The following is a 26,433-nucleotide window of genomic DNA, read 5'->3' on the forward strand; positions in this document are numbered from 1 at the left end:
TACTAGAACCCCTGTTCGGACATATTTCTGTAAGTTACAGGTCTACAATTTAAAAAAAAAATTTCATGAAAAACAGTGGATCACTTTTGATACAGAAATCTAGACCTCAGTGTAACGCTCAGGAGGTTAATAGCCCCAAAATACCTTCAAAACAAATATTTTTCATCCAATTTGTTTCTTACCTCTTAGTTACCTTAAGGACTCCTTATCCATGAAAAGATTGGTTTTATTATTTTTGGTGTGAACCCCTTGGCCTTTCTTTCATAGCATACCTCGTTTTTAATAATAAAAAAATTGTAAAATGAACTTCAAGAGAATTAAAAAAGTAAATAAAAAGGTTGTAATGTTACCAGACTATTACTGAGGGCTATTAAAACCTATATATATTTAACACAAATATTTAAGAGATGTGGTAAACGTTTGTTTTTTTTTTATTTCTTTTTATGTTAATAACTTTAGTAACATCTATGGTGTTACAGGTCAATTTTGACCCATATATATATTTACTTCAACAAAAGGCAAAAAAAGTTTGTGGGTTTTTTTTGTTCTTTCAAAAATGGAAAAGCAGAACAAGTAATACAAAATGTAGATTTGCAAGGTTGATCAAACAACAACCAATCAAGCAAAACAAACCAATAGAAAACTTTTGTGCAAGAACATGCATGTCTCTGTGTGTTTAGATGCATGTGTGGCAAAAAATAAAACTTTTAGTGTGTTCATTGCATAAAAATTTTTTGCAGTGGAAGCACAATTTGTCTTCCTGTCCTTATTGCTGGGGCAGACCTGACAAATCTATTTTTTAGAATCAGGTGGATTCAATGGAGTTGTGGCTGTGCTGGTTGATGCTGAGGCAGGGCTGGCTGAGGATGCTGGTGCTGATGCTGTTTGTGTTGTGGAGTGCTTGGCGAGCTCTGCAGCTGTCTGATAAAGGCTGCAGTGACTGGGTCTCAGGGAACCCGTTTCCTCTGCTCAATGTGTGCCTTGACAAGGGAATTTCCTAGCTCCTCAAGAAACATTCTCCAGTTGTTATTTTTGGTTGAGTTCTACCCCAGGTGGATGTGGGTCCACACAAACGCATTGTACGCAGACACATCTAAGATGTTATAAGACACAACCATTGGCCATCTCCTGGTCATTCACTGACCAGTGTAGGTGGCAGTCAGCTTGCCCAGGTTGTCCACTCCTTTGTTTCTATTGTAATCCAGCATAGGTATGGGCTTTTGTCAGTTCTTGATGACACAGCTGCATCTTTGTGAAAAGAGGACAAAAGTATCACACTCCAGTTTCTTTTTGGACAATATGAAACAACAGTGGTGGTGTCTGTAAATGCAAATTTTGAAGAAAGTGGAGCCCTGCCCTTCACCTGCAAAATATTGGTTGACAGCTCAGGTTTATTTTTTCCCATTGAGCCTACCATGGTAAGTTTCCTCCTCGGAAGTTCTTGTCCAAGGTCATTGCTGGTAAAAAAAATGATATTGTGACCTCGCAGTCCAGTAGTCATATTGAGGACTACACGTTTTCCTTGGTTTTTCTCTGGAATACCACTTGCAGGTTTGCCTGTGTAAATATGTAGTTTCCACGCATAGCTTGTTTTTGTATCACATGTTGCCCAGATTTTTATATTTGCCTGGCTTACTGGGCATGTATTGCCAGAAGGGGCATTTTCCATGGAAAGGGAAGCAAGCTTGTCAGCTTTTGCTCTAGTATCTTTGTTGTCAAATCTGAGGACTCTTGATATCATTCGAACGGTCAGAAGTGACATTGTTGACCGGAAGATTGTTCTGCCTGATGACGCGTCCCATAGACTGAGTGGCCTCATTACAGGATCTGTGCACTCCAGCAAGAAGAAAAGCACCAATATAAGCATCCAGGCTTTCCTCATCAATGTCATTCTACATGTCCTAATGGACTCTTATACCTTCAAGGTTTGTCATAGAAATTTACTTTTTTTAGTGACAATGGCATAAACAATTCAAAATATGTCTTGATGTCACTTACTCTAGTCACGGCAAACCTTGTGATCCCAGGAATCGTTTGTGTGTATGATTTCAGTTTTGGCACTCATTGTTATATAATCCCATATTATAACCTGGTCGAAACTGACCCTATACAACACAAAGGTCATAATTTTCACCACAGCATTTTATTGATTAGCGTAATTGATTATTTTTGTTTTATTTTGTTTACATGGAAGATCCTGACAGTAAAAAAACCTTGATGCAATAAACAAATTTATGTGGTACTTATATTCATTTAAAAAATGACAACGGTTCATAAATGACCCTAAGTATATAGGAAGGTTGAATTTCATATAGCTGCAAGTTATGTTCTTGTTATCAATTTTTTATGCTGGAGTTTTCTTATATTTGCTCACTTTCTAAACTTTTTGTTGTTGTTGAGATAATCCCATACAAGGTGGTGTTACAACAGAAGTAATTGTTTGTTGCCAATTGTTGGGAAGCACTGGGTGTTTCAGTCAGCTTATGTGAGGGGAGTACGCCATTCTCCTAATCAGTGTGGTATTTAGGAGGAAAATGAGCTCTTTAGTTTGCTCATTTTGACTGCATTAGAATGGTTAAGGCATGGTTTGAACATTAGTATTTCAAAAACAGCAAAAGTTTGGAAATCATAAACTCTGGTAAGTACTTTTTTTTAATGGAGTGGACTGATATATGTTCTGTGCAAACAAAAGGAAAAAAAACCCTCTGCTTCATGGGAATTCTGTGTATTTTTACACTCAATGTTTGTGGTCTATGCAAAACTTGGTAGCAGTTTACCAGGCTGCAATGGTAGTGCTAGGCCAGTGATTTTGCTTGTTTTAACTCCTTAGTTTGTGCAGTTCAGTCTGAGATCAAGCCAGCCCCGAGCTTATTTTGAAAAGCCATCTCTTCCTGTGAACGAGGACAATGTAGACATCTGTGGGGTCTTGAAGACTGACACTCATGGACCACTAAACATGTAGGTCTCTGTATAATCATTTTATTGTTCTTAGTAGACTAAATGGTTTAGAAATTGTTGCAAGCCTAGCTGTTTGTAGAAAAAACAAACCTTCTAGACAAAGGATGGAGGTCCCTGAGAAAATTGCTTTTCCAAAAATAAATTTTGCATCTGCTGCATGTCACACAGGTGTCCTGGATGCCAAACCTAAAAATAAAGTATGTTTCCCTAGGATCCAGTGGAAGTGCCAAAAGAAGGTAGGGGTTTACCTGAAGGTATCGTCTTGTATCTTCTGCATTTTGAGAGGTCTTACCTGTCTAATGCACACAAAGTCTATTGTATTATATTTTTAACAACAATGTGTGGTTTAAAAGAATACTGTTAAAGCTGGAGGTTATAGTTATGTTGGTCATATTTTTTAGCAGATAGTCTGATATTAAACTGTACAAAAGAGATGGTCTGCATCCCTCACATAAGGGTATTGGACAAGCTTTTTAAATGAGAAATTGGACCACAGATTTAATTAACAATGACAATTTCTGTCCCTGGACAAGTGTAAATGTTGTGTTTGGACTTCCTTGGCCATTTGGGTGATAATAAAAAATCTACCCTAAAGCTGTTTGCCACCTTATGTGCACTTGTAGTTTAGGTACCAGGCTATGTAAACTGACCTCTTTTGTCCAGGGGTAATGTAGACAATTTTTTGATTACTGATAATAAACTTTAGGCCCTGTGATGTGAGAAGCTGGGTGGGAAGAAAAAGCTAAAAGGGCCTGGGGAGAACACTGAGAAAGAAACTGGCCACAGGCATGAAGTGTTTATGTGACTGCTGTGAGTTGGAAATTTTTTTTTTTAGCATCCCACAGCGGACGGGCTGTGTACTTTGACACCAGCGACCCAACACTCTCGCAAGTGTTAAATACTGGAGAGGTTGCAGTGCTGCAAACAAGAGAAAGCAAAAGAAAAGCTTGTACAATTATTGGTCATTTTGGAACCTTATTCTTTATAGAATTGTTGGGGTCTCTTAAAACAGGCAATTACACTTGCTGAAGTCTTCATGTGTTGTTAAAGATGATTTGTCTGTCCAGTGTCTTCAGCTAAATACAACAGAACCTATTAAACAAATTTTTGTTTCAAATGCTTCTCAGTGCTAACTCTATAATGGTTTTATCTGTGGTAAATTTTATCACCCTAGAATTGTTTAAAACTTTTGTCCCATGCTTCCATTCATTCAAAGATAATCTTCCATCAGTGTAATAACACCACTAGGGATGTTGTTCATGATTAATATGTAAAGCTTTTTTGCATTGAACTGCACTCCATGAGCTCAAAATAGTAATCCTCAAATGTGATTCTGACTTCCATGTTTTTTTCTGCTCAGTAGATCAAAAGGATACATTTAGCACAGCTACATTTTCAGGAAATCAGCAATAGAATCCTGTAAATTTCACCTTTTAGTAGCTATATAATATAAATATGTTTACTGTTGCTTTATGGCACGGAGCATAGAAAACTATTACCTACATGAAACCATATGATACCATAACAGCTTTTGGTGCCATGTTGGCCAACGATCGATGTAGTTTCCCTCAAGCACACTTCCAAGTCTCTATTTTTATTGTCACATTCTATATTTTACAAAAGCTATTGTCATTGATTTGTGTTAGGTATACAACAGTTGTATTTCATTAAAAATTTGTGCATTTTACATACATCATTCTAATGACACAATACAGACCATGAAGGCCAGGAAATAAAATACTATGGAATGAAAGCTTAGTGTGTTTAAAAAAAATGTAATAAAGTGCCAAATGACTATTGGTGAAAACCCAATGCACTTAAGCTGCGTACACACGGCAAATTTTTCTCGCCCGATAATCGGTATCGGCCAATTATCGGGCGAAAATCTGCCGTGTGTACAGTTGGTCGTCGTCCATCGTCCGACGACCGTCCTGGCGGATCCATGGACGATGGACGACGACCGATCCTAATGAAAGGGAAGGGGAGAGCGCGCAGCAGGGTGCCGCTCCGTCGCTCTCCCCCTCCCCTCTCCATAGAGCATGAACGGTGCTGTATGTACAGCATTGTTCATGCATCGTGCAGTCTTTTCTCGTTGGAAAGGATCGTGAAAGATCCTTTCCAACGAGAAAAATTGCAGGTGTGTACGCAGCTTTAGTATTGGTCCCAGCTTTAGTGTTGTGTGCAAATTTCACAGCAGGATTGCCTACTGCAGTCTTCTATTAGGAGTAGAAAGCCATGGGGCTCAAAATACCCAAGTGAAACACAACAGTAATATATTATACAGTATTACAGTACATCTTTTTCCTCAACATTCAAAAGTGTGTGTGTTGAAATGCCAATATTCTCCAATGTCAAGTCCTTTCTCAGATCCAGATAACGTTTTGGAATGGGTGTACATATCGTATAAAAAGCAGAGTGGTATCCAATTTTCATCATCCAGTCCACCAATACCTGCAAATAAAAAATCATAGTAGTCAGTTCACATTTTAAGGCACAACTATAACAAAAATTCTCAATTATATACAAACAATTCCACATTTATATCAAGGAGCCCAAAGAAAAAGTTTTTTTTTCCTAATGCCATAGACTTTATGTTGTTGAGACAGAAGACAGTTTCTTCTAACAAAACTTTAGAACTTTCACATGGTCATGTGACATCAGGAATCTTTTGTTTCTTTGGCAATATCTTTTCCTTAGCAATGCAGCTCCTATATCAGGTTCCACAGCTCCATTACCTTCCAGGAATTAGTCAGATCTGTTCACATCACTCACACAGTATTGATGTAACTGGATGAATTCATCAATGTCAGTGAAGCAGTAGATAGCAATGCGGCACTGACTATGGAGAGGTTTTCTGTTTAATCGGCAGCAAAAATGTAATCCAGGAGGCTATGCAAGTTATATTATTGGGCCCCAGTTAGCTCAGCCTATTGTTCAAAGCTTTTTGTAGTGAATAAGGAAAATGTATTTTTCTACCTACACACGTATTTCCTTTCTTTAAAATCATGTCTGGCTCAACTCTTTCTCGTCGCAAGTGCCTAAACAACCCTAATTTATTTTGTTATATCTGTGGCAGTTTCACCATTCCCAGTCAAAGGGCGGACATCAGCATATATGTAGAGCAAGCCTATCTGGCATATTTCAAAGTAAAACTTGGTGATCAAGATAAGTCTTGGGCCCCTCATAAGATGTGCAAACAGTGTGTCGAAGTTTTATTGATGTGGACAAAGGGAACACGTGATAAGATGCCATTTGGTATACCTATAGTTTGGTGAGAGCCAGGAGATCATTTCAGTGACTGTTATTTTTGTATAGTGAAAACTTCAGGATATAACAAGAAAAATAAATGTAACAGAGTATCCTAGTCTACCATTGGCTATACGCCCAGTGGCACATTCAGATGAAATCACAGTGCCGGTTTACGTTACACTACCCTCTCTTGAAGAACATGAATATGGTGATGAGCTAGGTGACAACGATGATGAAGAGTTTGAAATTGAAGAGGATTCTGTTCGTAAGGGATTCGATCAGCATGAGTTGAGTGATTTGGGACTATCGAAGAGGGCTTCTAGCATGCTCCTAGGATCAAGAAGGATGCTCCTAGCATCAACACTGCGTGAGAAAAACTTATTTGAAAAAGGAATGAAGGTATGGTACTTTCCAACCAGAGAAATTGAATTTCTGCAGTACTTTAGAACAGACAATGGCTTTGTGTATTGCCATAACCTATCTGGTTTATGGTTAATGGAGGATTGGGAATTCCAATCTATCACTCAACTGAATGGCCACTTTTCAGCGATACCTCAAAGCGGAGCTCAAAGTGTGTCCTCACTCACAATGGCAATATATTTGGGTCAGTCCCAATTCGCCATTCAGTTTCTCTTTGTGAAGAATATACAGACATAAAGAGAGTCATTAAGCTGTTGCAATATCACCAACACAATTGGGTCATCTGTGTTGACCTTAAAATAGTATGCTTCCTTCTTGGTCAGCAATGCGGATACACCAATTATCCCTGTTATCTGTGCATGTGGGACAGCAGAGCTCATTCGTGAAAGGCATTGAGTGGAAAGGATCTGCCCAAAAACCTTGTGATCCAAACATTCTACATGGAGCCACTTGATGACAGAAAATTATATTCCCGCCTCTGCACATGAAATTGGGTCTGATGAAGCAGTTTGTTAAAGCTTTCCCAACTAAAGGAGACTGTTTCAAGTACCTCATTTCCCAGCCTGTCATTTGAAAAAAAAAGGCCGGTGTGTTTGATGGTCCACAGATTCAGCAGCTCATCAAAGATCAAACATTTCATCAGGACAATGTCAGAAGTCCAAAAAAATGCTTGGTTATCATTCAAAGCCATTGTCAATGACTTTCTTGGAAATACACGAGCAAATAATTACACAGAAATTGTCCAGAAACTCTTGGAGAACTACAAAATGCTTGGTTGCAATATGAGCATCAAGGTGCATTTTCTGCATAGCCATCTTTCTAACTTCCCGGAAAACCTTGGTTCAGTCAGTGATGAGCAAGGTGAAAAGATTCCACCAAGATTTGAAGGTCATAGAAGGACGGTATCAGGGTAGATGGGATGTACATATGATGGCTGACTATTGTTGGAGCACGCGGCGGGATTGTCCTAACGCAGAACACTCCAGGAAAAGCTATAAGCCTAAATGTTTACTTTAACCGCTTACCTGATTTATTTTCAAATGTTTTGAAGTTAAAAAAAATGTCATGGAGTAACAATAAATCCTTTGTTTGAACAAAGGAAATGTAAATAAACAGTTCATTCAAGTTAATATTTATTTATTTTTTTATTGTATGTAAAATTTGTATGTTTTTTGACAGAAATGGAGGGTATCGTAAAAACTGCATGTGATAGCAAAAAACTGGGGTAATTTCTGGATTCACCAACCAAAAATTAGTAAAAAAAAACAAGTGTACAATCTAACTCAACAAAAATGGGTTCCTCAGTGTTGTGCATGGGTGTAAAAAAGCCATACCATTGATGTTAAAGCATACAAGAAGACTACAGGCTAAGATTGAAATTGTTAAAAAATAGCCTGGGCTGAAAATAAACTAAAAAGAATAATCATTTGCAAAATTTCAAAGTGATTACTTTTTTTAGCCCTGACCATACTAAAGAAATCTGTACAAGCTCACTATACTGTACCATTCCTTTACCTCTCACTAATAAATCTAAAAAGCTATTAGTAATAAATATCCCCAGATATTCGTGGACAAAATTTATTGGCAACATTCCTATGTAATACTGGGACAAAAAAGAAAAAAAAATGTGGTATGGGTCAGAGGTTTCAGACAATACTTACAAGAGAAGTGTGGGACTTGTAAAACCGCCTTTTATACACTCGCCCGCTGGGACACCTTAAAGCAATTGTTACCACCTTTGGGAAAAATGACAATACATTATGCTTATGCAACAAGATTTTCCATCAACTTAGTGTAGTCCTTAAAGTGTTTTTCAATGTGTTTCTCTCAGGAGAAACACTAATTACACAGCTCAACTAAAAAAAAATTTTTTGTCACTTGCCAAGGATTTTTTAAAAAATGTATTGTATTTCAGGCCTGCTGAATCCAGAAATGACATCAGTTTATTGAATTGGCTCTAGTTCCTGTGATACAGGAATTGGAATAGTTGATTTTACCAACAACAAATGTTAACACATTAAGCATATTATTATCAATCTTTTTTTTTTTTTACACCAATGTTTTGCTTTTTATATATTAAATGTAGCAATATTTTTTTATTCTTTTTATTCATACATTTTCTTTTTTTACAGAAATATGAGAAGTTGTTTAAATTACCCTAATGTAATTTGCTACATTTGTTTTGAATATTCTCAGCAAAAACAGAAGAAACATTACAGAATTTGTGAAACAAGCATATCTTGCATATTTTGGTATTAATCTGGAGGACCAAGATAAGTATTGGGCTCCCCATATGGTATGCAAAACTTGTGTAGAGTGTCTACGTCAGTGGAAAAATGAAAAACTGAAAAGTTTGAAATTTGGTGTACCTATGGTATGGCGAGAGCCCAAAAATCATCAAAATGATTGTTATTTTGTGCTGTGAATGTAAAAGGTTTCAATCGTTACATCCCTGGACTACTAGCCCATATGGGAGTATCAGACTACCGGGCAGGAGACTGGCGGCTTTTCATAGACAGTTCCACTCGAAGTTTGAAATCTGTTTTACTGCATAATGGCAACTGCTATGCATCAACTCCAATTGGTCACTCAATAAAACTTAAGAATATGAACATATCAAAATGGTCTTACAAAAGCTTGCTATCATGAACACCAATGGTCCATATGTGTTGATAAAAAATGGTGAACTTCCTACTTAGACAGCAAAGCGGATACACAAAGTAGCCATGTTTCATCTGCTTGTGGGATAGTAGAGCAAAGCAGGATCACTTGAAAAAAGTGACATGGCCTCCAATCATTAATGGTTGACAAAGAAAAAAAATCATTCTCCCTCCACTACACATAAAGTTGGGATTAATGAAGCAATTTGTTGGAGCTCTGAGGACAGTGATTGCTTCAAATTCATTTGTAGATTCTTTCCTGGATTGAGTACTGAAAAATTCAAAGCAGGAATCTTTAATGGACCCGAAACTGATAAATGATTTCAATTTCACAAGTTACATGACTGATACTGAAGCTTCTGCCTGGCACAGCTATGTCATGGTTGTCAAGAACTTTTGGGTAACCATAAAGCACAAAATTATGAAGAACTGGTACAAAACTTGCTCCTAAACTTTAAAAATTTGGGTGCTACTATGAGCATAAAGGTACACTATCCCCATAGCCATTTGCAAAAAATTCCAGAAAACCTTGGCGACTACTGCTGGAGCCTTCAACGTGATTGTCCTGATCATCAGCATAAAAGGAAATCATACAAACTGAATTTTTCAATGACTTCTTTGTAATTAGTTCTGTAAATATACTGAATATAGAATATATTGTTATTAAGTATTTCAAAAATGTAATTTTGTATACGTAGGCATATCTAGTTTAATTTTGCTTAATTTTCATGTTTCATTAGTTTTCTATGAGGCTATTATTGAGGCCATTATTTTAAAAACTAGAGCCAATCTAGCAAAACCAATGTCATATTTGGAATCTGTAAATCAAACATAAGCTAAAATGACTTTAATCTGTTTGGCAAGAAAATGCTTGTTGACCAGTGTTATTGTCCTATTTAATTATAATTTATATAGATTTCCAAAGCAGATCTAAACCTAAAAAATGTTCTCTATTACAGAACGGACAGCTATGTCTCTTCTGCAATAAAACCAACTTACCTTACTGTTTGCAATCTTCTCTATAATGCTCATTAAGCTGCACATGTGGAATGACTGAACTCCCGTGTGGATGTGTGGAAGTTATCCTATTCCAACCTGGCCAATCAGGATGCACGAAGAGACTGAAGATGTTGGCACCAGCGAAGGAGCGAGGAGAGGTGGCTTTAGATAAATAATTGTGAAAAGGTATGTAAGTTTGTTTTATTGCAGAAGAGACATAGCTTGTCCCTTTTGCAATAAGTATCAAAAGTATCTGTTTGATAACAATTTTTTTTACTTTTAAGTTTAGTTCTGCTTTAAATAGTAATACAATTGATCCAACATTTCAGTATAATCTCAAGCTAAAATAGTACATACCCCTACTTCTTGCTCACTAGGTTCTTCTGGTAAAGAGATGACCTGTTAAAAAAAAAAATAAAGCAGTTACTGAATAATTAAATAATATTTACACACATGCTTGTTGCACAATTTAAAAAAGTAAAAAAAAAAACTTAATATTTAGCTATCCTAAAAAAATAAGGATATCATGGAAAAAAATATTTGGTGGATCACTAACTTCCCATTTGGCAAAGTTGTCCTTAAATCTCTCCCACCCACATGAGCCCCTTTAGCCATAATCCAGTGTTGTTCACTATGTCTATCACTACTCCTAGCTTTGCCCAAAAGTGAATTACCTAAAAACCTAAAAATATACTTTCAGAACCAATATTTGAGTCATTCCATTCACACATACAGACACCCGCCTGGATACAGTGAATGTAGAAACCACATGTGTCTTGTTGAAACATCTTTATACGTTTTATGCCAGCTTCTCTATTTTCCTTTCAAGGGTCCTTCAAAATTTATGAATACATCTAACAGATATTTTTAATTCTGTCATCATATAATTTAAGCCTCTTGTACTGGATACAGCCCAATGTCATGGTGACACAAGTACACTCGCTTCTTCTTGTTTTTCCATACAGATGCCATTTAAACACCTGCCTAGCCTTGTGTAAAGCAGTACGAGATGCTAATTTTATTGGAATTCAAGTTCAACAGGAAACAATGAAAAGGTACACAGAAATAATTAGAACGTGATCTCATTATCTGCTTGCTTTAAACAATACACCAGCTAAGCTTATTTGCATCCAAAATGATCCAACACAATTTCAGAACAACCTGTTCTGTGAAAAAAAGGCTATGGTTAATAACAAAAAATAAAATAAAAAGTTATGATTGAAAGTTATGATGAACTACTTGTACAACATTCCATTTTGACATTGTAAAAAAAGCTTTAAGCACCTTAGAAACCGCTGGGAAAAAAAGATTCAGAGAACTATGATTAAAGAGAAACTGACAGCTATTCCTAATGATTCTCATGAACACATTTTGTCAGTATAGAAACCCTGACTTTTTACTTCTTACTACTTACCTTTTATTGTAAGGAGTATTGTTTTTTAGATCCCTCCAAAGGCAACTCCTGTCCATGTCCTATATCTTTCCCCCTCCCTTTTTGTGGGGGAGTAGATCCACTATGTGCATACTTAGGTAGATGACACATACAGCCCTCTCTTTATGATTAATTGGAAAGTTGCTTTTGTTGTATATGTATTGTTATGTATCTGTGCTATGTTCTGTTTTTATGTGCAAAATTTCCTTTTGTCTAGTTTTTTTTATGCAACATCCTCTACTGAGAATATTTTTTAATGCAATTAGATCCAATTTCCAAACATTCAACAAGAATTTGAACCCATTTGTAGAATAACTTATCTTCAGTGAAACTGAGGAATCTGCATGCTAACACAGACATGCAAAAAAATTAAATTAAAAATTCTGTATCCCTGCTATTAGATTTCCAACTCCTACAGTATTGACATTCATATAATTTTCAAACATGTCCAAACAACTGTGTGACTGTAGCACACTTCAAACTCTAAACCCAAACTAAGTGACAAGTGAAATACTGCTTTGCCCTTTTTTTGCACCAATGTGTATATGACAGGTTAAAAACCAGAAGAGTAATTGGTACACAGGGATAAAACATTGTCACCTAAAAACTGGGTTTTTTTAATCAGGGTTCTGTGGAAACCCAGGGTTTCTCCAAAGGTTGATGGGGGTTCCTTGAGCAATGCGCAATTTGAACCTCTCAGGTAGTTTACCACAGACACAAAGGATCTATTTCGATATTTGTAAGGGCAACATCTCTGTTAGAGGCATCCATCTCATTGACCACCATGCCAGTGTTCCATGAATTAAGAATATCAAAAATATAGGCAGGGGTTGGCTGAGACCTGAAAATGTTTTAGGGGTTGAAAAAGGCTGCCTTAGAAAAAGCACTGACCAAAGGCCTTAATGGCAGGATTACCAGATATTATTTTACAGGACAACTATACATTCAATATATAATATGCTATATCATATATCTATATTCCTTCACATGGCTGAAAAGTTCTTTATTCAAATATGTGATGGCCTTGTTTTTTGCTTTGTATAAGCTGTACTGCTAGACTGATGACGGACAAAAGAATAGATGTATCTGTGGTGCCCATGCACACCAGAAGAAATACCCAGCAGGGGCTGGGCAGGGCTGTACAGGCCAAGATTGCTAAATTGAGCAGGACGGTAAGTTTGTAAACAGGGGGCACATACCTTACCCACAACAATAAAGGTTTCCAGGACTTTTAAGTAGGTAGGTTAAGAATCACAAATGTCTCTGCAACAAACTTCCTCTGGACTTTACAATAGTGGGGAGTCTTATCTCTTTACTGGAGAACAACATGTTTGGCAGTAATGTGACTTTTAGCAGTAAGGCATTGTAATACACTACAACTATGCCTGGATGAAAATCAAGAGGTCCTTATGCATATCACATTTTTATATTCATTTTTACCCTTTCACCTTTAATTGAAGATATAAAACTGGGCCCTAGGGTGCTTTTAGTAGATTTTAAATAGTTTATATTAATTTGCTCTTATATGTAACAATCATAAAAACATCCTAAAAAGCAAGCACCAAAGTATATTAGTGTATCACCAACCCAATCTACAATATATTACAACACCTTTTTAGCCTGTGGCTGTTCAGCTTTCACTATTGGCTTTGTCACATGCTCTGGAAGTTTTCTTTTCCTAATAGCGTTTTCATTCGCGGTTTCCACTCCAAAGTCCTCACTATCCACATTATCTTCAGATGAATCTGCCTCCTGCTGGGTGAAAAACAAAATTTGTGATTATACACCAACATCATACAACAAGATAAATTGTTGTTGTTTCGGAAAAGTAAATTTTTAGTTTATATTGCACGATTTCTGACATGATTTTTATGTTTTTCCTTGCTTGTCCATATTTTTCGTTGTAATATATTTAACAATTTGTGGATTAGCCACTAGAGGGAGCATATACTGAGTTTGTTCTCAACCTCCCAGGCAGTGCATGGTTTTCACCCAGGTGGCCAACTCAGACCATCATGTAGCACTGCAGGGTAGGAGAAGAGTCTCTATATTTATTGATCACATAAATCTTCCCCCATGTACAGACACTGATGCAGTAAATGAATATTATTTTGTAAGAATCAACACACACTGATCACATAAATCTTCCCCCATATACAGACACTGATGCAGTAAATTAATATTATTTTGTAAGAATCAACACACACTGATAACATGTACATCAAGCTGTAGTATGAAACAACACAAACATTAAATGCTTATATCCAAGTGCCATTACTTCAATAAATCTAGACCACATATACAAATACACATACAGAACACCTGATCTGATTTTGAAATAAAAAAAGATTAGCTGGTTGCCAGCTAAACAATTGTCCAGTGGCTGTACGTGTTTGCCAGACAAATCAAACCATATTTCATGATCAGATATGTCATCTTCATACATATTTTCATTGCAGTCTCTTTTTCTGATTAACAAGATATGTATAAGCAAACCAAGCAGGAAAACCTAATAAATCTGAGACAGTAAAAACAACTATCCATTATAGCTTTATGTATATGTGATCAGAGGGAAAAAAAGAATGTACAATTGTATTACTGCAGACATCCTATGGTCCATTTTACATTTAGTAGACCAAATCCTAAAGAAGAAGTAAACTCAAACCTCCCCCAAAACAAAAAAAACCTTCAATCCCGCAGAGCAATCGATTGGTACAGAGGGTTCTTCCATCGGGTCCCGCGTCGTCCTGGTATCCGTCTTTGGGCCAGCGTCCCAGGCGCTGCCATCTTCTACTCTTTTTCCGGGTTCTTCTTCCTATGTCACCTGAAACAGGCGCGAGATTGGGTGACGTAGATGGGAAAAGAACTTGCCAATCTCACTGTGCATGCGTGAGATCGGCAATTTTTTCCCTTTTGCCGAAAGGGCCCCTTCTGCCCTCCCCGGATGCCTGACGTAGGTATCCCAGGAGGCTTTGCGTTCCTATTCATTGAGAATTGGGGGGTGGTCCTGCAACTTTTTTTTTTTTAACAGAATTTTTACTTAACATAAAAGGGTTGTCTATTCTTTTATGTAAAGTGAAAATGAGTTTAGGTACATTTTAAGTGTTCACTGTAGAAAAAAAAGTCCAATTATTAATATTACATACCTATGCCATGATCATTGAAGTGTATGTTTCTATTTAGTAGAGTTAGGAACAACAGGGCTCTTCAGAAGGACAGTGGAGCCTTAGTCCATCAAAGTATATGAAAAAGATTTTTTTCTCTTTTGGACAAATTGGTAAATGGGCCAGGTTTCATTTCTTTATGATTTCCCCCTTTATATTTCCTAGTGAGAAGAAAAGTATGGGAAAATAAAGCCAAATATTTGTGGACTCCTGACCCTCACATCTATATGAGCTTGTTGGATATCCCTTTTCAAAACCATTGGCATTAATATGAATTTACAACTGAACACAGAAATATATCTATGGAATTTACTAACGGATGTCTTTAGCCTAAAAGTACTTTTCACTGGACCTCAATAATGTGGCAGGATGTCCACATACATGTCCGGTACAATATGCAATTGTAAACAATGCTTGAATCATTCATTAATGAAGACCCAAAATGAGGTTGCTTCTTCTCTCTGGGTATGGTATAAAAGCAGATCACACCCAAAAAGTCACAGCTGATGTTACCAGATCTAACAGGTCCATACTGTCATGGATAGACAGAGAATTGGTTTTGACAAGCTCAACCCATTTGGAGTTATGGTACAAAACAATAGCTATATAAATATAGCTCTTAGATCAGCATTCCTACTCATTCTACTTACACCAAGTCTTTGACCTTCAGTTAATTTCCAGGTTTGGCCTGTCATCCTATAGAACTTTTCCTCTAGCTTTTTAAGTTTTTCAGCTTCACGTGGTCTTAAAACATCCTCAGAGTATTTATTTGCCTGTCAACGACAATGACTTCACATAATTACAGTATTCTCAGAATTGGACAAGTTGTTACAACATTCTTACAATTCAGAAAACTTGCTAGGTTGTAAAAAAGTAAATTACAAACAAGTACTCCCAAAATGCCACAAAAGTCAAGGTTTGTGGAATTCAGTATGTAAAACAAAATATCACATAACAGGGCAAAAAAAGTACTTTCTGAAATAGTGGTGATTGAAAAGCAATCAATTAAAGAATAACCCTGGTCAAACAAGCTACACACACTAATATAAATAGGAGAATATTTACCAGTGACAAAGATATGTAAATCTATGCAGTGGTGTAGGAGCAGGGTTGCAGAGGTCTCAATCCAGAATCGGGACTGGAAGTCATGTAGGGGCTTTACAAAAAATACAAATGTCTGGTCACCACTGTTATACACAAGGCAGAAGGTCTTCGGCCTTTCAGTCCCTCTTTCTGGGGTTTAAGATAACATGATCTGTAAGAGCCTGGCAAAGTAAGACAGTAGTAGATCTCCTCGGCTGGCTCTGTATATACAGTGAACGACCGAATAAATTATACTCATGAATGAGCTAATAATAATAATAATAATATTAATGCTAATGCATGAAAGAGCAGCTAAAGCCACAGGCAGGAAAGCCAAGGCTACGACACTCCAGTCCTGAATTTTTTGCTTTATCTACAGCATAAATTAAAATATAGGAATAACAGAAAAAATGATAAATGTTTTGAATGTAAATGTTGTTTTTGCCTAGGGTAGAAAAGAGTGGACCTTTTCGTTAATATGTAAATTCTGTTTAGAGTCTGGGCCCCTTTCATTATTCACCAACTATTATTGTAAAATGCATGGTAACCTTTCACTTACCCTACCCCTATCTTTATTATGTTACATTATATATTTATATATATATATATATATATATATATATATATATATATATTATTATAATATATATATTCTACATCTTCTGGATTGCAGAGCAGGCCAATTATACCAAGAAAACACTCAGACTATTAGAGTGTCTTCTAGTAAGATTTTGGATGCTGTGCGTTACACAGGACTCCTGGAAGGACGGTGATGGGGAAGGATAATTTTATGGTTTTATATCCCCTCTGTAGGATTGTTCTTCTCAGTTATGTTTTGGGTAACAGTGATTGCCAGGAAAGGAAATGAGAGAGAATTTTCCATAAATGGTGGCACAGTTAGCACTAAAAACCAGACAAAAAAGTTATTCTTTTCAAATACATTAAAACTACAAAACAAACATTACTCTATCGCAGAAAAGTGGGCATTTTTTTTAGAAGCCTCTCACCTTTTTGCTTAAATCCTCCTGTTGGAGTTTTCGCACAAGTTCTTGCTGTCTGTCCACTTCTTCTCGTGGTACTAAAGAAAAAAAGGTTAGGTATATACAGAGAAGTTGTGAATGTTATGGGCAGCCAAGGGACAGGATGTTCCCCACAGTGCACTTGTATTTATTGGCCCCTTTTAGGTGGAGGCCCTGAAGCTTCTGATGCTTCAGGGCCTCCACCTAAAAGGGGCCAGCGTAGACTGAGGTTTTTCTGTTTATATGTGTGCTACAACATTAGCTAGATGGGAAATTGATGGAATTGATTGAATACCTTACACTATCTCTAAAGCATGCAGGTGCATTTTATTACTTTTTAATAGCTTTGATATTGCATTAAATAGGTTAAAGGTAGGTCAGGGTACGGATTGTCCTGACCTGCAGTTATTCTGAGCATGGCTATGATAAAGATGTGATTTTTTGTCTTTTTTTAAACTTACTGATCACATCTACAGCAGTGGCAGTGTGTGGAAAGCCCTACCTATGCATAGTTCATGGGTCATTTTCTAATGAACCCGGAAGCACTCTGAGCACTGAGATATAGCAAAGTTTTTGGTTATTCTTCTAGAGTAGGTCAGGGGAGACACCAGGGGTATATGAGATATTTGAAGATCCTGCCACCCCCCATCTCCAATGCCATCACATAGGGGTCTATTAGCCCACTTATCATAGCAGTAAAATTATGACAAAAATGTAACACACACACACACACACACACACAACCCAATTGAGCATGCATTTCACTTTTAGTTTAAGACTAAACTTCGGACAGAAAGGCCCACAAACAAACAGCAACTGAAAGCCGCTGCAGTAAAGGCCTGGCAGAGAATTAAAAAGGAGGAAACCCAGCATCTGGTGATGTCCATGAGTTCAAGACTACAGGCTGTCATTGCCAGCAAAGGGGTTTCCACCAAGTATTAGAAATTAACATTTTATTTTGAGCTTTTTGATTTGTCCAATTTCTTTTGAGCCCCTGAAATGAAGTGATTGTGTAAAAAAAGGCTTTAGTTCCTCACATTTTTATGCAATCTTTTTGTTCAACCCACTGAATTAAAGCTGAAAGTTTGCAGTTCAACTGCATCTGAGTTGTTTCATTTCAAATTAATTGTAGTGATTCTGTCCAAATACTTATGGACCTAACTGTATATATATATATATATATATATATATATATATATATATATATATATAGTATATAAGAGCACCCCTCCACTTCACACATACAAAGGTAAATAGGTTGGCACTTACATACACACATAAATGACAAATGCACAATACATACTAGGTATTGCTGTGCATGTCAGAATGAATAAAGCTATTTTAGGGCAAATATTTAAAGTTCTAAATTGATGCAAATATTTAAATTCTAAATTGATGAGCTCTCCACACACAATATTAGGGCTTGGATTGGGTTTGCGAGCAATAAAATATGTTTTTTGTGTATTTTTACTAAATATACAGATTTAAAGTGCAGTAGCAGAAAAATCACCCAAAGAAATATTAAAACTGGCATTTTTTTTAACTTTTTTAACATATGATATCTGCCTTCTGAAATCATAAAAAGTTTTTTGGACACTTATCAGGCCTAAAATTAAAATTGTAGCATATGTATGTAGAAAAAATTCTGGTAGGGAAGTGGTTTGCTTACGTGGCACCAATCTTTTTTTATTTCAAAACATCACACATAGCTTTTATTGTCTTACCTGTTAGAGAAGGGCTAGTTAGCCAAAATGAGGAAAAATATGGTGTTAAAATAGAAATAGCCAAAGTGGCAAGGGCCAGAAACAAGATGAATCTTCCTCCCCAAAAAGCAATATCTTTCAAACCTAAAAAGGAAAAAAAAAAAACACTTTGACAATGATTTAAACAAATTGGTACCATGAAATTTTAGAAAGTAAAAAAAGGATGAATTGATTTGTGTTTTAAGCAGAACACAGCTATCAATACTATTATAATCTGCTTTTTCACAGTGCTTGAACGGAAACCAGTAATTACTGCAAGCAGGATTTGCTGAACACATCCATATTTAATCCCTTTACTTAGCTTTGATCACCTTTGGTCATTATTTGAGGCTTATCATAGCTTCTATTTCATTAAATAGTTATATGTTTTCCAAAGAAATTGTATAGGCACTACAGGTCTAAATCAGAATACAGGTCTAAAATACATCAATGCAAAGGGTACTGCAGGTGGAAACACTGTGGTTCTTAGCGATCAATTAGATCCCTGGGGGTAAATGACTGGAAAACACAGTTGTTGTAGTTCATCCAAACCCTCTTTCCTAAACCTGCATTTTTTGTTGTGCAGTGTTCTGCAAGGGGACACACAATCATTGTTCTTAGTTATTTTGTAATGCACATCCTAGCAGCATCAACAGAGAGCATGTACTCTACCCAACATATGCAGGAAACACAGGGATGGACAACTGTAGTCAAGACCGGTAGCTGTCCTTTTGGTTCACTCAAAAAGTGCACAACTAGAGTTGGACTTTCCTATGAGAAGGTCTAGCATGCTTTGCACAGTGTCAGAAAAGCACTGTAATAAATATTAATTTGTGATAATACGTAATTGGGTTGCAGATATTTCAAAAACTAAGGCTATGTACACACATCAAGAGGATTCTCGCCTAATACGAACGGTCATGCTTGTCTCAGGCGGGAATATGACATGTCTACAGCGGTCGCTGGATGTCGTTCATGGATCCATAGGGACATATCCATGGGGACATATCCACGGGGACCCATGGGGGCAGAGCCACGGGGATCCATGGGGGCAGAGCCACGGGGATCCATGGGGGCAGAGCCACGGGGATCCCCGGGGGCAGAGCCACGGGGATCCACGGGGGCAGAGCCACGGGGATCCACGGGGGCAGAGCCACGGGGAGGGGGCAGAGCCACGGGGATCCACGGGGGCAGAGCCACGGGGATCCACGGGGGCAGAGCCACGGGGATCCACGGGGACAGAGCCACGGGGATCCAAAGGGACAGAGCCACGGGGATCCATAGGGACAGAGCCACGGGGATCCATAGGGACAGAGCCATGGGGATCCATAGGGACAGAGCCATGGGGATTCATAGGGACAGATTCATGTGGATCCATAGGGACAGAGCCATGGGGATTCATAGGGACAGATCCATAGGAACAGATCCATAGGAATCCATTTTGTGCAGAGAATGTCTTGTGCCACATATATCATGTGACCTCTTAGCACCTTACTAGCTATGTATACTATACTGTATACCAGTACATACTGAATAGCACACCTGACTTCTCAAACTCAAACCATTATTGCCTTCAGAAGGGATAATAAACTCAGCAGAATGCCACTTATGCTAATTTCTTCAACTAGGAATTTGGTACAGGCTAAAAACCCAACCTTAGGGTCCGTATAGTATACAATGTTTTATATATACGATGGACAATAAACACATAAGAATATTACAGAAATGCTTATAATATCTTCATTATTTCATATATTCCAGTTATACTTCTCAAAACATGAAAACTAAAACAAATATTGCCATGTACAGGAATGAACACTAGTTGTATTTGTCCCATGTGTCCATTCTGGCCAGCACCAACTTCCTCCTGGAACACTACAGGAAGGACACTAAATCTATTTATAAAATAGTGAATCCAACATTCACTAAAACATTCCCTGGTGGAGAATCTGTCTGATCCACGTGTTCCATTTCTAAATATATAATATTCACCAGGGAATGTATCAATGCATGACAGATTTGGAGCTTTATAAATAGGCCCCTACAAGTAAAAACTATTCATAAAAAAATCCTTTCTCCGGTGCCATCATAACTATTCTGGAATGTTACATTATACGAATATACGTTCCCACATACAGACAATTTACTTTAAAGTATATCTAAACCCAAGAACAAAAATGTAATATCTGCACTGAAATCCCCAATCAAAATCTGACTAATATCTGTAAAATTCAACACAAAAATGTAATGCTGTTTTAGGTAGGTATCACCTGTGTATTTTCTTTAACTGTTATCTTTAATGGCATCAAATAGTTTGACTTTGATAACTATCATTTATTGTTTGGTCTTAGATTTGAATGAAATAAATCCATGAGTGGGAAAAAGCAACAAAATATTTTGCATTTCTTTAGTAATACCAAAGATAATGCCACTATGATCACATGATAATAGTAACACTAGTAATATTTCACTTCACCCTGAGCTGACAATGAATCAGAGCCTCCGCAGTCCTTGTCAGGCACCATTAGGAAGATCATTATTTTACAAATGTATTTATCTTTTTTTAAAAAATTCATATTAATGGTCCACGAGATTTAAAATGATGAATTTAGTGGTGAGTGAGGTCGGAAAGGTTGGCGACCGCTGATTTAGGCTATAGCACTAATGAATAGATGAGTCAGCATTCAGCATTGGGACGTATAATAAAGTGGTGACTTTCCCAAATAGTTAATCAGGTAATGAAATAATACCAATACAGCAGTACACATCCAGCTGTGGAATATTATCACAGTACATATACTCTGCTATATTCACATGGATTTGCTGTATACTTACTGCTACTGGTGCCCACTTTATGTCACCTGATAATCGCGATGGGCCATTTCTGGGCTTCATTCATTTCCTGAAAATTGCTATAGGGTTTTCTAGTAAAGTGGAAATGTGTCATGTGTCCTACTTGTAAACTGACTGGCTTGGGTCTGGATAGTGCTCCTATTTGAGTCTAGGGGATGATTTTACATGGAGTGTGGAATGTCAATGGATCTCCTCATTTTTTTGGTAATCAGGGGTCTTGGTGGCGCTTTCAGGTTGACAAAGCAGTAAATGTCTGCAGTACTGGCGTAATCCTTTCCTGAGATATTTAGTTACATGATCTGTAGTGCACTAGGAGGTTCAATAGCTGGCAGTGCAGTCTGGATCACAGGACTGGATGAACAGAATAACTAAAAAGGCCCACACATGTATTCCCCCAGGTATGTGGATGTTGTATCATACAGATAACACTGTGATCAGCCCTGAATAATAATGTCAGCACTTCTATAATGTTGCAGGGAACCAATAAACAATTAGCACACAATATTTGTATTCCAGCCCAATCAGTGTGTATGGGAAGGCAATGTGCTGCCCTCTAGTGGTGTATAAGGGACGTCTCTGCAGGTTCCTACATTCAGCCAATCCCAGACGAGGAAATCCAGTCCGAACCAACCGAATCGGATGTGTGTGATAGTGACAATCGGGTTGGGAACCTGGCAAAGTTTTGGATCCTCTATCCGTACTATATTGAGTTATGAAATGCTTGCTGTGCACTCCTGCTATGATCAGCCCCCGGCAATACACAAACTACAATCATCCTGGAGCAGTGACAGCACCATGATCGGGCAGTGTCCATAGGAGGAGCACTGTATATATTATACCTAGAGGGTGGTTCCTGGAGACCAGCAGGATGACACATGAAATGACGAATAAACCGATAATCGGAGTCCTGCACCCCACCGATGCCATAGCTGTGCGTTCTACATGTGTGGGAGGGGCTGCCAGTGTGGAATCACGTGACCGGAACACTGCGAGTCGCAGCACCTGGCGTACAGTTAGGGGGCGGCTCAGAGTTCCCTGTCCTCGTACTGACTATCTATCCTGCTTCTAGTTCTTTGGTTGCATCCGGTCCCGTAATCCTTGTTATGTAGTGCTGCACTGACAGAGTGATATTATAGGGAGGACAGTGAGCAGAATGAAGCTGTGTATTACATAGCCACTAACTTACAGAATGCTCTGCTTGTAGTTTATTCAGGATTCTGCCCATGTTCTGTAATAAACATTGCTGCATTACTCCCCTCCTCTCTGGTGCTGTCCTCTGCAAGCTCAGCACTCCCACTAAAGCATTCTATTGATTTTGTTACCTGCAGCTCTGAAATCTCAAGGAATTTAAAAAGGACTGAACTGCAAAAAAAAATCCACTTACCTTCAATCCCGCAGGGCAGTCCAATCCATCCAGGGGTATGCGCAGAAGGAGCTTTTTTGTAGAAAAATTTGCACACATGCATAGTGAGATCTGAAATTTTCATTTTTTCATCCTACGTCACCCGATCTCGTGCCTGGGTCGGGTGACATAGGATGAAGAACCCGGAGGAGAAGGCAAAGATGGAGGCGCCCAGAGCGCTGGGATGACGCGGGACCCGATGCCGGACAACCTCGGAGTGTTCGGTCTGCTCTGCGGAATTGAAGGTGTGTTTTTTTTTTAGTTTAGTTCCTCTTTAACAACACTGTTATTCGGCCCTCCCCTCAGGCACGTTGTCTTGGTGTCACCTTTGATTCTGCCCTCTCATGTACCCCCCATATTCAGAACATTTCCAGGTCCTGTCACAGGATTCATCTACACAACATCTCCAAAATCTGCCCCTACCTGTCCCCTGAGACCACAAAACTCATTGTCTTTTGTCTGGACTACTGTAACCTCCTCCTCTCTGGTGTTCCACTAACACGACTCTCTCCTCTACAATCTATTATGAATGCTGCAGCCAGACTCATCCATCCTTCCCTCCGCTCCTCTTCCGCTACATCTCTTTGTAGTTCTCTCCATTGGCTTCCTTTTCACCTTAGAATCAAATTAAGCTCCTGTGCTTTGCCTCCAAATCCCTACACAGTTATTGTCCCACTTACATCTCTGACTTGGTAAAAAAATATTCCCCCAGCCGCTCTCTCCGCTCCTCCAATGACCTACTAATGACTTCCTCACTCATAACCTCATCACCAGCCGCTCTCTCCGCTCCTCCAATGACCTACTAATGACTTCCTCACTCATAACCTCATCACACGCACGAATACAAGACTTTTCTAGAGCTGCTCCAACTCTCTGGAATGATCTTCCTCGTCCTTTTCGGCTTGCTCCTTCTTTCTGCTCATTTAAAAGAGCAAAAAAAGAAGAAAAAAACAAACAAGAAAAGACAGGGGTTTACTTGGCAAAGAAATGTATTTGAATGTATTCGTTTAGCCAACATCAGAGGTATAAATCACATGAAAGATAAATTACAGAGACACAGAAAAGTGATTTTACAATACATTCAGTTTAAGGCGTTCCTAAACCTCTATAGGCAGGGAAGTGCCTTACTTCTTAGACAATCAGTTGTCTGACTAAAGCTACGTACACACTTCCAATTATTATCGTTGGTAAACGAACGACGAACGATCCTGCACGATATCTGCGAACGATCATATAGCACCGATCCTGTACATACAGATAACGACACGATCGTTCGCAGATATTGTACACACGATAGATGCGATCGTTTGAACGATACAGGAAGTGACGTGCACCACAGGAAGTGAGCGAACGTTCGTTCACCGCGCATGCTCAGACCATGGACGATCAATGAACGACCGTACACACGATAGATGGTCAACGATCGTCGTCCAATTCGATCCGCCGGTCCGGTCGTTCATTTCCAACGACTATCCTCGTTCGTCGGCGTCGTTGGTTACTGTTTTTACAAACGATTTTTGCCCAATCGATCGTTCGTCGTTCATTTCCAACGATAAAAATTGGAAGTGTGTACGCAGCTTAAAAGTTGCAACAAATGTAAAAAGGAAGCTCAGTAGTCTGTAACCCGACACGTTTCGCCAGAAGGCTTCCTCAGGGGATATATGTAGGGAGTCAGAGCAACTGTACAATGAAATGTAATAGAGGATGGTTAAGACAACTCCTCTATGAACACAACAATAATAATATAACAATATTGCAATAACAAGTACAGTGTATACTCGTCCTTCCTTGGTTTAGTCTCATTATAGTCTTTTCCCGCTTTTTTAATTAAGCATTATGGGGTTGGCGGATCTAAAATTTACAAGCTAGTTTGAGTCACTTCTTTCACATTGTTCCGGATTTAAAAGAGCACTCAAAAACCATTTTTTCTTATTTGCCTAACCATCTTCTTCTGTCTTTTGCAACCGTCACTACTTCCCACCTCTCCATATCTCCCCTCCTAATGTGTGTTAATTCCCCCACCTACTAGATTGTAAGCTCTTCGGGGCAGGGTCCTCTCCTCCTGTATCACTGTCTGTATTAGTCTGTCATTTGCAACCCCTATTTAATGTACAGCGCTGCGTGATATGTTGGCGCTGTATAAATCCTGTTTAATAATAATAATTTAACGTACAGCGCTGCATAATATGTTGGCGCTAGATAAATCCTGTTTATTATTATTATTATTAATAATAATAATAATAATATTAATAGTATATACCTAAACTTGTTTTCACATTTTTGCCAAAAAAAAAACCTGACAAAAATTTGCAAAATTTGTCCAACTTTTAAAGTTAATTGCAAAGCCCTTGAACATATTATTGTCAAAAAAAGTATGCTTTTTATAGAGGGAAGGGGAGCTCAGGGAACCTGTAAGGAGGTTCCCAGATAGGAAAATGTAAAAAGCATGTGATTTTTCTCTAAATCAAAGTTGTTTTGGAAATGCTTTGGTTTTCTCAGTTCGTCCACTAGGTGATAGTTTTTACATGGCATTACAATGTTTATAAATCTAGATAAGACTGACATGTGTGTTCATTGTAATTGAGCACCACACAGTGGAAGTATTGGGAATGACATCTTTTCCTAAACCCAGTGTATTTTTAACATGACTTTAACTTTGATAAAAAAAACACATGCTTCTTTCTTTTTTCTCTTCACTTGGGGGATGTTTCCTCAGGTATTCTAACCCCCTTATTTCTCACTTTGGGAAGGTTTTTTTCTTACTTCTGTTGCATCTGCACAGACTGGAATAAATATTTGACAGTGTTACCATTTCATAACTATTCAAATTTATCAAAAAGTTGGGGCTATAGATATACTTTATTGGTTAAAACAGAGCGGTCTTATCTCTTAAGGATATGTATGTATCAAGGTATTAAACACCTTTCTCTTCTTTTCTGGGCAGAGGTATCTCAAGTAAGTAAGTAAGCAAAGCTCAGTAGGTACGGTAAACCAGGGTGGTTTCCATGTAAGCATTGGAAAGAGTAGTCATGTTTTTATTAAGGTTATGATAACGGGTATTTTCTTCTGCCTGGAGACCCTCTATAGCCCACAGGTTACATCTTGCAAAAGTTGAAAATATTCTATTATTGTTCAAAATATAGCAAAGCTAAAAACATGTTTCTGGCAGAAAGCATGATATAGTTATTACACATGAAATACTTTTTAATTTTTTTTTTACATACATAATTACAAAACGGAAAAAAACAGCAACATTTTAAAAATTTGGTAATAAGTACAAAGAGTTGTTAAGGGACAATTAGGATTAACTACAGGTTAATAAATGGGGTAAAATTAGGTAACTGTCTATGGGGCTGGTACTGTTTCTAGACAACACCTTGTATACAAAATATATTCATATGACATACTTTGAATTGTTTTTATCAACACTGAATATATTTTCTTGTTTTTTG

General features: G+C 37.8%; 1 protein-coding gene across 1 annotated transcript; it reads right to left on the reverse strand.

The window, feature by feature from the left end:
• Nucleotides 1–4,536: 4,536 nt before the first annotated feature.
• UBXN8 (UBX domain protein 8) lies at nt 4,537–22,617 on the reverse strand. Its single transcript, XM_072405252.1, has 8 exons — nt 22,419–22,617; nt 18,709–18,831; nt 16,973–17,043; nt 15,533–15,655; nt 13,330–13,473; nt 10,644–10,685; nt 8,289–8,363; nt 4,537–5,409 (listed from the first exon to the last, which is right to left on the reverse strand). The coding sequence occupies exons 1-8, from the start codon at nt 22,504–22,506 to the stop codon at nt 5,245–5,247; spliced, it is 831 nt and encodes a 276-aa protein (XP_072261353.1). The 5' UTR covers nt 22,507–22,617; the 3' UTR covers nt 4,537–5,244.
• Nucleotides 22,618–26,433: the final 3,816 nt, after the last annotated feature.

Source organism: Pyxicephalus adspersus, chromosome 3 (genome assembly GCF_032062135.1).
Source record: "Pyxicephalus adspersus chromosome 3, UCB_Pads_2.0, whole genome shotgun sequence".
NCBI lineage: Eukaryota > Metazoa > Chordata > Amphibia > Anura > Pyxicephalidae > Pyxicephalus > Pyxicephalus adspersus.

Coding starts and splice junctions, on each gene's coding strand:
- UBXN8 (XM_072405252.1), bottom strand. CDS start 22,506: ATGGCATCGGTGGGGTGCAGGACTCCGATTATCGGTTTATTCGTCATT. Junction 13,474..15,532: donor CTGAAGGTCAAAGACTTGGT/GTAAGTAGAATG, acceptor TTTTTCACCCAG/CAGGAGGCAGATTCATCTGA. Junction 5,410..8,288: donor ACAAGTCCCACACTTCTCTT/GTAAGTATTGTC, acceptor TTTTATTTGCAG/GTATTGGTGGACTGGATGAT.